Here is a 17690-nt window from a genome sequence, read left to right as displayed (position 1 = left end):
GTTCTCTCCTTCCTCGTTTATGCGGGTGCCAGGGGTCAAACTCAGGTCACCAGACTTTACCCACTAATCCCTCTCACCAGCCCTCAAGCTGTCTTCTTGACCCCGGGGAACTAGATGGTAAAGCAGAGGCCTTGGGCCCAAAAGTTCATATTCCCCTCCCGATCTTAAGACACATCCAGGACATCTGTGCCCGTGGGAAAGTGACCTGCAAGATCTCCCACTGGGCTTTCTGTCATTATCAAATGATCCTTAGCATTCATCTGACATTTATGCCTGTTATTTTTAGTTTTGTGTATGTGGCAGAGGAGGGGTGGATATATGTACATGAGGGCATTGCTATCAGAGGTGTGTGGCTGTGCAGCTGTGGGTATATGCATATCAGAGGCCATGGGCAGCAGATTCCCTGGAATTTGAGTTACAGATGGTCAGGACGCTGGGACTCAAACGCAGATCCTCTGTAAAAACAGCAAGTACACTGAATGCCCCTCACACCCCCCATGTTACTTTTTAACACACTTAAGATCTCATGATGAGAGAGCAGAAGAATCTGGGTCCAAATCCTGCTTCTGCCGTATACTATTTTTATAATTTTATTTATTTATTTTATGTGTTTGGGCGTTTTACCTGCATATATGTCTGTGCACCACATGTGTGCAGTACTCACAGAGCCCAGAAGAGGGCTCTGGTTCCCCCTGAAAAAGGAGTTGCGGACAGTTGTGAGCACTGGGAATTGAACCCTGGTCCTCTAGAAGATCAGCCAGTGCTCTTAATCACTGAGCCATCTCTCCAGCCCCTCATATACCAAGTTTCACTGTTCAGCAGAGCTGATGACACTTCCTTTGGTATATGGGGCTGGGAGGTGGTGTCTCGTAAAGCCCAAGCTGGCTTTGAATTCCTGACCCTCCTGCCTCAGCCTCACAAGTGCTGGGCTTACACGAGTATGTTTCCACATCTGGCGCCAGTGGAGTGAAAAACACTTAATAGGGTTGACATAACAGTGAGATGTGAACTGTGCTTGTTGCTATCATCCAGCATCCCAGGACTTGGGAGGTAGAGGTAGGAATGTTGGGAGAGGCCCCAACCTGGGTAACAAGGTGAGATCCTGTCTACAAAAACAAAAGACAATGAGATAAGACGTCAAAAGTGCTTGACTCAGCACTCAACCCTGGGCAGCAGCCCTGCACCCCAGAGCTATGCCCACATTCACACTCGGCCTATCTTTATGAGGTAATGCTTTATTGATAGGCAACCATAGCTACTCATCCTCATTTTGTCCAGGCTGCAAAGCTGCATGGCGGCAACACGATGCACCAGCCAACAACACGCTTACTCTCTGGGTTTTTGTAGAGAAAGTTTGCTCGTCGACAAGCTTGAAACTGTGCGTTCTCTAGCCTCGGTTTTCACATCTATGTCATAAATGGGTTCGCAGAAATTATCTCTTTAAACTCGGGTCGGCCGTGAAGTAACTGGTGAGATGTCAAAATGCACTCGAACGCTGCGATGACCATGTGTGCTTTGCTGGGTGCCGACTGAGCCCTCTCTTCTCCCTACAGATCCTGGCCATCATCTCCATCATGTTCATCGTCCTCTCCACCATTGCCCTGTCACTCAACACACTGCCTGAGCTGCAGAGCCTGGATGAGTTCGGCCAGAGCACGGATAACCCGCAGCTGGCGCACGTGGAAGCGGTATGCATCGCGTGGTTCACCATGGAGTACTTGCTGAGGTTCCTATCCTCACCCAAAAAATGGAAGTTTTTTAAGGGCCCTCTCAACGCTATTGACTTACTGGCCATCCTGCCCTACTACGTCACCATCTTCCTCACAGAGTCCAACAAGAGTGTGCTGCAGTTCCAGAACGTGCGCCGCGTGGTCCAGATCTTCCGCATCATGCGTATCCTTCGCATCCTGAAGCTGGCCCGCCACTCCACCGGCCTACAGTCCCTGGGTTTCACACTCCGCAGGAGCTACAATGAGCTGGGCTTGCTCATCCTCTTTCTCGCTATGGGCATCATGATCTTCTCCAGCTTGGTCTTCTTTGCCGAGAAGGATGAGGATGACACCAAGTTCAAAAGCATCCCTGCCTCTTTCTGGTGGGCCACCATCACCATGACAACCGTTGGGTATGGAGACATCTACCCTAAGACTCTCCTGGGGAAAATTGTGGGGGGTCTCTGCTGCATCGCCGGGGTCCTAGTGATCGCCCTTCCCATTCCCATTATTGTCAATAACTTCTCGGAGTTCTATAAGGAGCAGAAGAGGCAGGAGAAAGCCATCAAGCGGAGAGAGGCTCTGGAGAGGGCCAAGAGGAACGGCAGCATCGTGTCCATGAACATGAAGGATGCCTTCGCCCGGAGCATCGAGATGATGGACATTGTAGTTGAGAAAAATGGAGAGAGCACGGCTAAAAAGGATAAAGTGCAGGATAACCACCTGTCTCCCAACAAGTGGAAATGGACCAAGAGGGCACTATCTGAGACCAGCTCCAGCAAGTCCTTTGAAACCAAGGAGCAGGGGTCCCCTGAGAAGGCCAGATCGTCCTCTAGCCCGCAGCACCTGAACGTCCAGCAGTTGGAAGACATGTACAATAAGATGGCCAAGACACAGTCCCAACCCATCCTCAACATGAAGGAGATGGCACCGCAGAGCAAGCCAAAGGAAGAACTGGAGATGGGAAGCATGCCTAGCCCTGTGGCCCCTCTGCCCACACGCACAGAAGGTGTCATCGACATGCGAAGCATGTCCAGCATTGACAGCTTCATCAGCTGCGCCACGGACTTCCCTGAAGCCACCAGATTCTCCCACAGCCCTCTGGCATCCCTGTCCAGCAAGGCGGGGGTTGGCACAGCTCCAGAGGTAGGCTGGCGGGGGGCTCTGGGTGCCAGTGGTGGGAGACTCATCGAGGCCACCCCCACTCCCGAGGGCAGCCGCTCTGGTTTCTTCGTTGAGAGCCCCAGGAGTTCCATGAAGACCAGCAACCCCATGAAGCTCCGGGCACTCAAGGTCAACTTCATGGAGGGTGACCCCAGCCCGCTGCTGCCCTCTCTAGGGATGTACCACGATCCTCTTAGGAACAGAGGAGGCGCAGCAGCTGCGGTCGCGGGACTGGAGTGTGCCTCACTCTTAGACAAGCCTGTGCTGAGCCCAGAGTCCTCCATCTACACCACAGCAAGTGCCAGGACACCTCCTCGCTCCCCTGAGAAACACACAGCAATAGCATTCAACTTTGAGGCGGGCGTCCACCAGTACATAGATACGGACACAGACGATGAGGGTCAGCCGCTCTACAGCGTGGACTCCAGTCCTCCCATGAGTCTCCATGGGAGCACCAGCCCCAAGTTCAGCATTGGAACTAGAACAGAGAAGAACCATTTCGAAAGCTCTCCCCTGCCCACCTCTCCTAAGTTCTTAAGGCCTAACTGTGTCTACTCCTCAGAAGGGTTGACTGGGAAAGGTCCCGGAGCCCAAGAAAAGTGTAAGCTGGAGAACCACACCTCCCCCGATGTGCACATGCTGCCCGGAGGAGGAGCGCATGGGAGCACTCGGGATCAGAGCATCTGAGCTGTCCACAGCAGAGGGGAGTTTGCAGGAGAAATCAAGGAGTGGGGGAGCTTGGCTTGCTGTCGCTGAGTTCTGCATGACCTCGGAGACACAAGGCCACCACAGAGCCCCAGCAACAGGAGAGACCCTGAGAGCCATGACAGGTCTATGGATACATAATCAGCCAAGCCACAGGGACCGTACCTCCAAACAGCACCTTCCTGAGATGACATGAGCAGAGCTCACAGCCACTAAGACCCAGCCTTGGCCACCTACTTCCTAGTCCCCTCTTGAGGCTCTCCCAGTCTCTGAGTATGCCATCTCCCACTCCTGTGGCTTCAGCTAGAGGAGGGCGTTGGAGCAAGGAGCTGCTAGTGAAACTGTGGATTGATCAAGTAGTACTGGGTGTCGCCTAGCATCCGCCAAGAGCGCCTGCCCTCTAAGGCAGGGTCTTACTGCTAGAAGGGTAGAGGGGGCACTTTGATCATGAGGAATTTGCCATTCCATCAGCCATGGCCCCAGTGTTATAACCTTTAACCAAGCAAGCGGCTTGACTGGTTCAGTATTCTGTGCTACCCAGGACTTTCTTCTGAGACGCTATCGGGGTGAGCTGACAATTTGGACTCGATTCTTTCTGCCCACCTGGCAATCAAGGAAGGGTTCAGATGGTTGGCACAGAGCCAAGGGGATAAACCAGACCACCGCTTTTCGGGCTGTCACAGGAATGAGAGTTCCAAACAGTACCAGCCTGGACTCAAGAGATACGTGAGCGTCAAATATGCAAACAAGATAGATTATTCAGAGAGACTGTGTTACTGAGGAACAGCATTAAAAAATAATAAATTTCATTTTCTACATGAAAAAAAGGAAAAAAAGCAAAAAAAAAAAAAGCCCTCACTGAACTGCCCTGTGCAGGCTTCTGACTACTTTTTGTTGTGTTGGGGAACACGGGAACATACCTACTATGGGAGAAGTTCTTTTTTTCTTTTTGTTTGTTTGTTTCTGTGGTATTCAAGCTAAAAAAAATAATAAGTTAATAAAAAGCACTTTATGTTTTTCTAATCTAGGTTCTACCAGGGACAGTGTCAAGATCTCGCACTTTAAAACAAGCACTATTTCCCGTGGGCCGCATGGTGGCCCTGCACTTGGGGCCACAGTGGGTCTCACTGTCACATTAGAGTCTGTGGCTCCTCCATGGCCCCTCAAGATCACCCCTCATCCCTGATGGGTCAGGAGGGGTCCTCAGCCCTCGGGGAAGGGCTCTCTTAGAGCCCTGTGTGCAAGAGACTCACATGTCTCTGACGGGCGCAGCGACTGGGGTCGGGTATTGTACTGTTCTTTCTCGTCAACCAGCCATTGTGTGTTCTGTGTCACTGTCTGTCCTGAAAGCCCGATGCTCCTTCCCGCAGCCATCTAGGCAGACGGCACAGCCAAAAGCAATAAGTACTCATGTGTATCCCTAGAGGTTCTGATGTACTTCCTGGTGTCAGTCTCCCTGTCCTAGCGTGTTGACCTGGCGTTGTCCTACCTGTAACCCAGTGGCACAGTGTTGTTGGTCCTTCTTCAGTGACACCAGTCGGCATGACGCTGTAGTGATGGCTTGTCTTTCAGTGAGGATAGTGTTACTGGTCAGCCTGTCTGCAGTACGATGGGGCAATGTGGTTTTCTTACTATGGTGTTAGTGGATAATGTCCCAAATGCTGTAGTGTCCTCCTCCCTGTCCTCAGAACAGTGACAGGCATGTGTCTTCCTGATGGAGCAATGACATGATATTGATCACCTGTCCTCAGTATAATTTATGGCTGGTCTGCCCAACAGTTCAATGGCATGGTCCACCCATCAGCACACTTACATCCATGTTCTGCCTCTTGTTTCCATGACTGAGATCAGGTCACCCGTCACAGGTGGAATGCTAAAGGGTTATCACGCCAACCCTAAACAAAGCATTTTGTACAGTTCATGACACTCCTTGGTATCTCCAGGGACCAGGGTCCCCTCCCTCCAGGGGGTGTACCCCAGGGTCCCCTCCCTCCAGGGGGTGCAGTCCAGGGTCCCCTCCCTCCAGAGGGTGCAGCCCAGGGTCCCCTTCCTCCAGAGGGATATACCTTGGTGTTTGCTGTGAATGAGGAAAACTGAGACTTTGACTGTCTCAGGGCCTCAGAACGTTCTCGAAACAGATGCAAAGGGGCTGAGACAGTGAAGGTTCTAGACAGCAGTGCCCTGGGAACAGGAAGCAGGGGGACTCCAGAGCCCCCTGCTGAGCTCAGGCTGGTGCTAGGGCCTGTTGACGTGACTGTGGGACCACTCTGTTGACCATCGTTCGTGTTTCTTTGTTTTTTCTTCACCATAGACGTCACCCAGCAGCACAAATGTGAAAATTCAGGGAAAACAAACAAATGCTTTTTGATAAAAAGAAAATAGTTGTGATTTCCGATTCAGATATTTTTAGAACTATCTGTAAAAACTCCTACTGATGATATAGTCTATTTTACATATCAGGAAGTAAACATGTCTTAACATAGCCATATATAGCCAGAAGGAAATTACTGCCCCCTCCTTCAAATCAAGGCATTTCATTTGTTGATTAAGCCGATGGCTAGTGTACAGAGTAGAAATGGCTTCTTTCTTATCTAAGAACTTGGTGCGACTCTCCTTGTAACCAAAGGCCCCTCTGCCTTGTGTCATGTAGGACCTGGCTGTCCCTTCCTCCTGTATTTTGTCTGACCTTAAAGTAGCATTTTCCAGGGTAAATGAAGGACAAATTCAGAATACCCCTTCCTAGCTGAATAAACAGTCTGACAGAATTCCTATAGAAGCAACCATCAAAACTCAGTGTAAAACTATGCGTAAAAGTTTTCCGCTTCGTTTTGGGTTTTGCTGGTTTGTTGTGTTGTTATTGTTTCACCCATTTATATGTGTGTGTACTGTGGGAATATCGCTTTTCCTCTGTGTGTGACTCGTGAGAGTACTGTAAACTTTCCTACCAGGCCTCCACCTGCTAAAAAGGAACACTTTGAGCTTCATTCCACACACACCCTACCTGGGTACCTGCGTTTCCATGCACTGGGAAAGCTGGAGAAGGGTTGCCAACTTGAAGCTGACTCTGACTCAGTAGTGAAGAGGGAAGCCAGGGTATGGAGGCAGAGGCTACCGGAACTTGGTGGATCATTTCCATCTGTCCTGAACCAACCGGAGCAAAAGGAAGTGAGGTACCCCAAGTGACACCGAGGGCTGGAGGTGGCGACCCAGTTATGGTCCAGTTATAAAATCAATAGGACTGTCAAGAACCCAGGGGAACTTAAGTGACAGCATATTCATCCCATCGTCAGAAAAAGCCAGGCATCGGACGCTGTGTGTGCCCATCGCTCGGGAAAGCCTGCCCCGAGGGAGAGCGGAGACAGGTCAGCGCTTTCACCTTCCGTCACTGGATGCCCCCATAACAGCAGGTCTGAGGCTGCAGATTTCCCTCTGGGATTCCATCTTAAGCACATTGAGAGGAGAAAGAGTAAAGAGGAGATAACATTGGACATCGAGGAAAGAAGAAATACCCAAATCATGAGGAAGCCACCCTTCACCCACTCCGCTCGCCCCGACAGCTCTAGGAACAGGAGCTTTTTGCAACTGAGTCTCTCCTTCCAGCCCACCTCCTTTGGGTCCCTAAGCTGCAGCCTCGTCTTGGCCCCTTCTCCTGAGGAGATACAAGGTCCTAAGGAGGTAAAAAACACAAGACACAGCAGCATCCTCGTCTACACAGCTGTAATGTATTGTCAATACTTGTAATTAATATGTATTTGTCTGACTCTGGTCATGGCTGGAATGTCTAGTCCATGAACAAGGGGATAGTTAAAATCCATCACAAACAATGGTCCCTAAAGCCAGGTCTTGATTGATAGATAGATAGATAGATAGATAGATAGATAGATAGATAGATATGTAGATATATTAATATCTCTCCTTTCCTTATTTCTCTGCCAGCTTGTCTCAAGTAAAATAACCATAAACTGCATTGAATCAAAGGAGGATGCACGGGAAATCTTCTAGAACACGCTCTTTCAGAGATGTACTTTGTATGTGTGGGTAGCCGAGAAGTTGGCAGAAGACAGAAGGGGACTCCCAGGTCCCAGAAGGACAATAGAACACTCCAGCCCCAGGCATTTCCTAACCTATTATTGTTTATATGACAACACTCAAATGCTTTCATGTCACCAGGCCAGGGCCACCCAAACCAGCCCTGGCCACACCTGGAAATAAGAGTTACCTCTGCATTTTCTGTTGCCATTTTTTTCTGGCTCTAGAAGTATCTATATATGCTAGGATGTCCACACATCTCAGAGTAGTCTATTTTTTTGTTCAGATAAATATATATATATGTATTTTAGTATATTTATAGTAGGACAATTTAGTCTAATTTCTTTTGTAACAGTGATATCTTGGGGGTTTTATCATTGCTCATTCACATAACTGGTCTTTTCTGCTCTCCATCCTTCCCACTGTCCCTTGGACTGTTTTTTCTTTTCTTCTGTTGGATTCTGGTTGTCTGGAAGTGAGGAAAGATTGGAGTTTGACATCCTGGAAGACTGAGTTCCTGTCCCTGGGGTTGGGGTGGCATCTGCGTCTTTCCTCACCAGATCTGTGTTCCCCTGGCTGTCGCTCTTAAGAATCCAGGTGTGCAGGAGCAAGCCAGGTAAAACAGAGGTGTAGTTGGGACCTGGGCTTCTGGGAGCGGGGCCCTGCCCTCCTGAGATCTTAAAGGATCGAGCTTTCTGATTCCCAAAAAGACTGGAATCAAGACCCTTCTGCAAGCAAACTTGTCTCCAAGCAATTGCTGAGCCCAGGAACACTCCTGAGTTCCTCTTGGCCAGACTGTCCCCATGTCTGGCGTCCTACTTTGGATCCAGGGACCAGAGCAGGTGCAGGCACTGGCAAACCTCAGAGGAACGTGCTGCGTCTCCAGTCCATGTCCCACAGTCTCACCAAAAACCAGCGACCAGACAGCCTTGTAGCCAAAACTGAGGAGCGACGGCCCAAAGCTTCGATCTTCCTGCCCCGTCTTTCTCAGCAGCGCCAAGTGTGAAATTTGGGGCAAGGGCATCAGTATTTTTCCAGCCTCCACTTTTCCAAGCCTCTGGTCCTTGGTCAGCCCTGAGCATTCATCTGTGAGGAGAGTTTGAGCCTGAGGGAAGGTGGTGGACGGACACCAAATGGAGTGAAAAGGGTTCTTCTCCATCAGTCATTTACCTGGGATAACAAAGAAAGCCAATCAGATTGCCTCCCACGCTCAACAGGCCATCTGCTTGCCATCAGCAGCATCAGAGATTTGGGTCAAGCCAGGGCCATCTCCATCTCAGACAGCGATGATGTCCCCCACTGAAACCCCAAGAGGAAGCTAACCCAAACACAAATTCATTATCCTTGTGGTTAATTTTTCTTTTCTTCCCTTTGGTTTTGTTCCATTTTGTGGTGTTGAGAATCTAACTAGGGCCTTGGCTGTGTCAGACAAGTGGTTGACCCCCTGAGCTATTTTGGAATGTGATTCTAATCAGTTTCCCCAGCCCTAAAATTCCTGGTTAATCTGGTTTGTTCCAGAGTCAAATAAAACAGGAAAGAGAGAGAGAGAGAGAGAGAGAGAGAGAGAGAGAGAGAGAGAGAGAGAGAGAGAGAGAGAGAGAGAGAGAGAGTAGCATTGCCCTGATATTTCCCAGGTTCCCTACCTGGATAAGTAAACACTGGCTGTCTTCCCAAGAAAGAGAAGGTACACTCTGACCTTCTCCCCTTGCCTTAGAATTTCTCTAGAAATTTGCAAATGGCAATTTGAACTGAATTTGGAAGGGTCTGTCAGTAAAGTGAACTCTCCTCTCCACGTCTCGCCCTACCTCTGTCTCTCTCAGCCAAGGTCCTGAAGAAGTCTAAAAGCTAACAGGAAAGCATGGGCAGGGAGCTGGCCCAAGGACATAGCCACTTAACATGAGTTGGTCGATTTCTACTGAAAGCAAGTAAGCCTTTTCTCATCAGTTAGGTGATCTGCTCATGGAATGCAGTGCATAGTGGGTAAGGAGCTCCAGCCTGCCCACGGTATTGGAGGTGTTCACAGGGAGAATGGGTATTGCACAGATGGGCCCTGGCATTGCTACAAAATTGGACGGGAAACTCAAAGCAATTCGTGTGTGTGTGTGTGTGTGTGTGTGTGTGTGTGTGTGTGTGTGTGTGTGTGTGTGTGTCCATCCATGGCCTTGTGTGCACATGTGGCTTTCTGCATAGATATGTCTCTTGAACATTCTGGGCCCAGGTTCAAACAACATAGACAAGGACTTGGAGCACAGCTAATGGGACCACAGGTTATATGACTGGGGCATCCCAGAAGGCACCAAAGCAAGAGGGTTGCAGCATGGGACTCAGCTTCACAAGCCTTCTCCTTGCAATTTTTCTGACCCTGCCAATCATTGACCTAACCCATTCCCAGTGACCTAGCAACGACTACTTGGAGATGAGATGCATGTTGCCTTTTCCCAGGCAGCAAAGGGCCAACCCACAAAGTCCCACCTGTGGTGGCCACCACATGGTGCTTCAGCCCCTTCCCCTAGACCCTGTGCCCTCAAAGAGACACAGTGATCACCCCACAAGCCAGCCACCCACTGCCCAGGCAATCCCAAAAGCACCATTCCAAAAGGGCTTTTTTTCCCTGTTAAATAAAATACTGAACATAGTCAAGATTTTCAAAGGTCTCTGCCCACAAAATAAACCCAGAAAAATCAAAAAGGCCAAGGTAGCCATAATTCTGCTTTACAAGAAGCAAAGCTCCAGTTGCTTCAACATCCATCCCCAGAAGGCCCGCTTCCTGCTCTCTGCCTCCAGGCAACCCAGAGCTGCTGAGCTCTCCCTCACTGGGCACGATGGGTGTGGAGGAGATGAGTGAACTTCTGAGTGAGCCCAAGTCCAGGTGGTTTTGAAAAGCAAGGTAGACCAGTAGGCCAGGTTGGCCGGAACCACTTTCTTCTAAAACTAAATAAAACAGAAATCATTTTCCAAAATCTCAGCCCACAGAGGCATTGCCCAAGACACTCAGCTGCATTTAGGGGAAATGTGGGGGTCCTCAATTCTGTCCCACTTAGATGTGCTCCAAGCCACACACAGAGCTCAGACACGTCCTGCCTCCCTAGGTGAAGTTCTGTCTGGATAGACACTTAAGAGGCCCCAAGTGTCCAGCTCAACTGCACAGCTCCCAGCGTTTGGGCTTCTTCAAGTTTTGAGACATCTGAGACCAGGAGGCATCCGAGAGTCAGATGTGGTTACGGATAGTGCAGGGCAGCTGTGCTCTTTCTCTAGGCCCATTTGGCTTGAGTCTAAGCTAAGAGCAGGGAACCCCCTTTTCTACACCAGAAACTCGTTGTCATCTGTCAGTGTGCTGCTGGCACACAGTGACCATCCAGCCTGTGTTTGGGGCAAAATGAACGTGTGAGTGAAAAGCAGATGGATGTGTGGTGAAGAGGGCATTGCTGGAGTCTCAGCTGGGGCTATTGCTAATTGGGGGGAAAAAGAGTGGGAGTACCTTCTCTCTCAACTGCCTCCACTAATACCATGTCCTCTCTGATCATGTTTGGAGTCACAGCCATGCCCACGTTCAATGGTAGCCCCAAACTGACATGGGTCATGGTCTGCTCCTGTCCTGTCCTGAGGCTGGTCAGCACCTGCTGTCTTCCTGCTTGTTCTATTCAGTTCACAGGGAGGTCACACGGTGACCACAGTAGCTATCCAGTAGTTCAAGCCAAGAGTCCAGAGTAGAGGGGGTCTGGGACTTGACTAGGGCAGGAGCATGGAAGCCAGTGTCTGTAACTGGATCTCATTTCCTGAGTTGTAAGAACCAACGGTCTCTCCTTTTAAGTGAGTCCCAAAGGCCCCCCTTACAACAACAAACACTCCAACGCCATCAACTCAGACCCTCTGCCCCTCCCAGGATCCCACAGCATAAGGCTGGGGTTCTTCTGCCAGCAAAGCCATTCTGATTGCCCCACCCTTAAAGGGGGCCAAGCCAATCATATTAGCCATAATCCACCAGGGTCCTCAGCCATTTTTCTTCAGGTTGTGTTCATGGGTCCTGTTCACCCTTCATCAGTGGAAGGCTCTAGTCCTTCCTGTACATGTGACAATGCACATTGATGTGTGTGTGTTCATACATGCTCATGAGTATACACACAAGGAAGCCAACAAACCCCAGTGTTGTCTTCTGCATGTGGTGAGATGGACTTGTGACCCTTGTGTGACCTCCGGCTGCTGTCCTGTCCTGTAAAAAACGTTCAAATGTTTAAGAATTTCCAAGCAAATGGTCCCTTAATGAAGTCTGCAGCGTTCAATAAAAGATCCGGAGAAAACGAGCCTGGCAGTGTTTGGCTTATTTCTGGGAGAGGGAAGAGGCTTGGGTGTCAGAAAGGCTCGAGTGTAAGAAAGGCAGAATCTGAGAGTCTGGTAGCTCCACTTTCCCTGGAAGAGTGAGTGTATGAAAATGCAACCAGCTTGTCACCCCCAATATATAAGCCATCTTGGACTGTGTCCACAAATCAAAACCCAGAGCTGGCCTCGTGTCTCTCATGTCTACTCTATCTAGGCACTCCTTTCCCATAAAAATGTGTTTCACTACAGATGAGGTGCGTGCCTGTTATCCCAGCGCTCCTGGGAGTGGAAACCAGAGCGTAAGAGCTCCAGGCAACTGTGCTCTAGGAGACTCAGTCCCCCAAAGCCCAAAGCAAAACAAAAGCCAAAGAAGGTAGCAGCTTGTAACCCACAGGGCCAAGAGGGTGGCAGATGTACAAAGCAGCCAAAATTCCAGGAATAAGGGGAGCAGAGGGCGTGGCCGGCTGGAGGACACACCCATCATGCCATCATCTCCATTTGGTTCCTATGACCTAGGATAGCAGTGCCACATCTTACAAGAACCAGATTTCTGGGGCTGGCAAACTGGCTCAGCAAGTGAAAATACTTGCTGCCAAGCCTGGTGACCAGAGTTCAACCAGTAGGACCCACATGGTGGAAGGAGAAAAACGACCCCACACATTGTCTTCTGACCTCCACAGGTGCACTGTAGCATGCCCCCTCCCTCCCCTCCCTCTCTCACACACGCAGAAATAGACACATGTGAATGATAATGATTAGAAAGAATCAGAAATCTGTATTTCACAAGCAATCTGCCAACTTTTAAGTGTTGGTGATGAATTCTAGTTCCTTTACATGTACTAGCCAATGGAGGTACATGTGCAGGCCAGCCACATCACTGGCTGACCACAGTCACAGGCCAGTCACGGCCACATCAATGGCTGACCACAGTCACAGGCCAGCCACGGCCACAGACTGACCACCACAGTCACAGGCCAGCCACGGCCACATCACTGGCTGACCACAGTCACAGGCCAGTCACGGCCACATCACTGGCTGACCACAGTCACAGGCCAGCCACGGCCACATCAATGGCTGACCACAGTCACAGGCCAGCCACGGCCACAGACTGACCACCACAGTCACAGGCCAGCCACAGTTACAGACTGACCAGAACTGTGAACCAGAAACAACCACCAACCACTGTTGGGCTCTCTGCCCTGAGTAGCAAGGTCAAGAGTAGCCATTTGTTTCCAGCTGCTATGAACCCAGTGCCTAGCAACTTGAGGCACGTGCTTTCCCATGGTTTTTATGGTGCTAGAAGTCGGGTGATTCTAAGGTCACAACGCATCAACTGCAGGCATTCACTCCACTGAGACTGGAAGTAGAACTCAGAAGCCTCTGCTCCCGGTTGGAGATGTGGCTCTGCTGGTGGAGGGCTTGCCTAGCATGTACACTCTGTTCCCAGCACCACATCGGCCTATGATGGCTCACACTGTATTCCCAGCATCCAGGGGTGGGAGGCAGGAAAATCAGGAGGTTAAGGCCATCCTCTGCTCCATAGTAAAACCAAGGCCAGCCTGGGTTGAATATCACAGGCCAGGCCATTTTCCGTCTGATTTGAAAAAGTGTATAAGCCTAGCTTATTTCCTAAATCAAGATGTTGAAAAGGTGAGCACCGGATACGACAGCCCATCACCAGTGCCTGTAGGCCAACGGATGTTTCAAACACCCAGCATAGAGACCATCTTTCAGAAGTAAGGCTCAGCTGCTTCTTAGATCAGAGCTTGGCAGCCTCAGGCTCCCTCCTGACTGGGACCATTCTGCAGGCTGTGGGGTACTTAACAACCCTGACCCCAGTCCTGGATGCCAGGAGCACCCTCCTGCATTGCCTCTCCAGCTGTCCCTGAGGATTTGGTAGGAGTAAAATTACCTCCAATGGAGGTCACTAGAATGGGATCAAACATCAAGGTCAAAGGTCCCCCTCCTACCTCAGTCCTCCATTTCTGGAGGCAATCCTTGTCTACAGCTCTAGTCCTTCTTGGCACACATGCTCGTGCACACACATGTGCTCCTGCACACATGAACATGTGGGGTGTTTCTTTTTCCTTCCTGTGTTTCAGCTCAGTTACCTATGATCAGACCGCCCTGCCCCTCACATTCTCATTGGGTGCATCCTGGACCTCGTCCCATAGAAGGTCTCCGAGTCCTTCAGTGAGGCTGCCTCGTGGTGTCCTGTCTGTGGCAATGACTAGGCTCCTATAGCTAGGCATTCTAGTTGTCCCCACCTCCCCCTGTGACAAGTGGTGCTGACTTAAATGGCCGGTGGATGCTTCCTCTAGGCTCAACTTTCCACAGAGCTGGGATCCACCTTTCTACTCCAACGCCACCTCCCCAGCTACCATCTCCTGTCACTTGATGGCTGCAGCACCCCCTGCCAGGCTCCTCAGTTCTGTCCTTCATCTCTTCCAGGCTCTCCCTAACACAGTGGCCAGAGGGGTCCTGTCAAGCTGTCAATCTGGGAATGTCACTGCGTCCTCAGAAAGCTTCCCTGATCACATGTTGCACAAAGCCCAGGTCTTGGTAAGCTCTGTCTGGGACTCATCTTCTGCCCAGAGCCTCCGGCTCTGCCATCGTCTCCTTCCTGCTACTCAGACACGCCCACCTCACTCACCAAGTGATGCAGCCCCGCTCCCACCCAGAGGGCACCTCTGCCCTCTGTGTCTCCTGTTTTCTCCCTCATTCACCACCAGACACACTGGCCCTCTGTCAGTCAGTTTTCAGGTGCATGAAGTACATATCTACCCCAGGGCCTTTGCTCTGGCTGTCCCTTCTGCATGGAAGAATGTTTCCAGGCTAGCCCTGTGCATCTCAGAGGCTGCTCAGAGGCTGGGGACCTGCAAGGGCCTTGCTGGTAGCTTCACTTTCCCAGGAAGACTGAGTGCATAAAAATGCAACCAGCAGGCCGGGCGTTGGTGGCGCACGCCTTTAATCCCAGCACTTGGGAGGCAGAGGCAGGCCGATCTCTGTGAGTTCGAGGCAAGCCTGGTCTACAAGAGCTAGAGCCAGGACAGCCTCCAAAGCCACAGAGAAACCCTGTCTCGAAAAACCAAAAAAAAAAAAAAAAGATGCAACCAGCAGGGCTGGAGAGATGGCTCAGAGGTTAAGAGCACTGACTGCTCTTCCAGAGGTCCTGAGTTCAATTCCCAGCAACCACATGGTGGCTCACAGCCATCTACAATGAGATCTGGTGTCCTCTTCTGGTCTGCAGACAGACATGGAATAGAGGCAGGATATTGTATTCCTAGTAAATAAGTAAATCTTTAAAAACTGCAACCAGCTTATCATCCCCAGCAAGCCTCACCTCTTCCAGGTGCCAGCTTGTCAATAGCCCTTTGACCTTACAATACACGCACCGCCACCATGCCCTTCTCAGGACAGCAACCATTACCTCATAACACATTAAATTTTTTCAAGGATTTATTTCATTTTTTAATTGCGGGGGTGTGTGTATGTACACATGAATCAGGTCCCCTGGAGCTGGCATTTACAGATGTGTGGACTACACCATGATGAATGTGGGGTCTGGGAACCAAATCACGTCACTGTTAACCACTAAGCAGTATTCATTGTTAACTTCAGTCCCTGACTGCTCCTTTTTAGGGTGAAAGTCCAGTATAACATAAAGAATAAAATGGAATAGAATAGAGTCCAGTCAGTCGGGTGGTGGTGGCACAGGCCTTTAATCCCAGCATTCGGGAGGCAGAGGCAGGCGGGTCTCTGTGAGTTCGAGGCCAACCTGGTCTACAGAGCAAGTTCCAGGACAACCTCCAAAGCAATACAGAGAAATCCTGCCTCAAAAATAAAAAAATAGAGTCGAGTGGAAGTCAGCATACATTACTTAGGGAGGGAAACTGGATGTACACACACATGAGTGTCACAGCTGTGGTGGAAACTATCCCTCTTCCTGCAACTCAAGGTTACAAATATCTGAGAAATATAGTACAGTGTGGTGGCACACACTTTAAATACCAGCACTCGGGAAGCAGAGGCAGGCAGATCTCTACGTTCAAGGCCAGCCTGGTCTACAGAGAGACAGCCAGGGTTACACAGAGAAACCCTGAGTTGAAAGCAAAACAAAGTCTAAGAAGTGACAGCATGGGGACAAGGCCCCAGCTCAGCCCTAGCCAGACCACAGACATCCGGAAGCAGCTTTACCCCTCTCTGAGCTCCCCACCAGGCTGGGTCTGACCCATGCCCCTCCTCCTGTGTTTGCCCAGATACACACTTAAGGCCTGTTAATAAAGGCATGTTGTCAGGACTGCCTAGACTCTCTGATCAGCCCAGGAGTGGGTGCGCCTGAGATTGGGGCCTGTTTAGATACCTGGTTCTCCTGTCAGCCACATGGCCTCCAACAGCTAGCTATCTGGAGAGCTGTTTGTACGGAGTCAACTTGCTGGGCCTGGAGGTACCTGGAGCTGATTAGAAGCCCCACCCCCACCCCACCCCACCCCACCCCGGTGAAACACCTGAGGAAGCAGGGCCTGACAGGCAAGCCTACACTCTCTCTGAGCACACCTACATGCCATTCTCTCATTGCAGACCCAGATGTTGACAGACCGGGAGAGAAACCCCAGAATGGCAATGGGCTCCCAAGACTGTTCCCCTGTTGCCCATGGGGAAAGACTTGAGTTATACAGATGGGTGGTAAAAGAAAATCTGATTTTATTGTCTGACTTTGGGGCAATGAGCCCTGTGCCAAGCAGTGAGGGGCTGTTGAAGGGGAGCACTGGGCTTTTGGGAGGTTCCCAGCCTCTGTTGAGCCCTATGGTTCAAGATAAGTGGAGGTTTGAAGCCGCTAAGTCCAAGTTCTATCTATACCACGTCTTGGCTCTCTGACCTAGGGCTATAATTTTCCCTGTCTGGATTTCCAGTCTATGAAATGAAGACATGAATGTCACTATGTGGAGTGCTTCTGGGGACTTCAATGAAAGGCTGTAGTGTTTATCCCAAGAACGGGCATATAGGAGGTACCTAATCATGCCAGGCCTCATTGTATCATCTTGGGGTTTTTTGTTTGTTTGGTTAGTTTTTGCTTTGTTTTCTTTGCTGCTGGTAGTGGTGGTAGTGTGTGTGTGTGTGTGTGTGTGTGTGTGTGTGTGTGTATGATTGCATGAGATTACAGTACCCATAGAGGCCAGAAGAGGGCGCTGGATCCCCTGGAGCTGGAGTGACGGTTGTGTGCCTCCTCGTGTGGGTGCTGGAAGCCAAATTCCAGGTTTTTGCAAGAATAGTATACAACCTTGATCACTGAGGCATCTCTCTGGTCTCTATTGTTAATGTTATCTTTTGGGGCTTTTTGTTTTGTTTTGTTGTTTACCTGCTTTTGGGGTCTCACTAGCTATGCAGACCAGACTGGCCTCAAACTCACAGAGATCCACCTACTTCTACCTCCCAAGCCCTGAGACTAAAGCATTTGTCACCATGCCTGCTGTCTTAGTTAGGGTTTCTATTACTGGGAAGAGACACCATGACCACAGCAGCTCTTATAAAGGAAAACATTTCATTGGGCTGGCTTACAGTTTCAGAGGTTCAGTCCATCATCGTCATGGTGGGTCATGGTGTCCTGCAGGCAGACACGGTGCTGGAGAAGGAGCTGAGAGTGGAGAAGGAGCTACATCTTGATCCAGCAGGAACAGGAAGTGGTCTGAGAAACTGGGAGTAGCTTGAGCATATATGAGACCTCAAAGTCTACCACCACAGTGACACACTTCCTCCAATAAGGCC

General features: G+C 50.2%; 1 protein-coding gene across 2 annotated transcripts in view; it reads left to right on the top strand.

Moving 5' to 3' along the window:
- Kcnb1 (potassium voltage-gated channel subfamily B member 1) overlaps positions 1 to 11908 on the top strand; it is a 92585-nt gene extending 80677 nt beyond the window's left edge. The window contains exons 2-3 of one of the 2 annotated variants that reach the window (XR_005871529.1): positions 1554 to 7253; positions 7515 to 11908. Coding sequence is in view for 1 of the 2 variants with exons in the window: in XM_021229735.2 (XP_021085394.1) it covers positions 1554 to 3560 (2007 nt within the window). In the remaining variant the exon portion in view is untranslated. Of the gene's footprint in view, positions 1 to 1553 lie in introns of both variants that reach the window. The other variant, XM_021229735.2, reaches the window with a different exon arrangement.
- Positions 11909 to 17690: the final 5782 nt, after the last annotated feature.

Source organism: Mesocricetus auratus, unplaced genomic scaffold, assembly GCF_017639785.1.
Source record: "Mesocricetus auratus isolate SY011 unplaced genomic scaffold, BCM_Maur_2.0 Super-Scaffold_100028, whole genome shotgun sequence".
Classification (NCBI taxonomy): Eukaryota; Metazoa; Chordata; class Mammalia; order Rodentia; family Cricetidae; genus Mesocricetus; species Mesocricetus auratus.
This window is presented reverse-complemented; position numbering and strand designations above follow the sequence as displayed.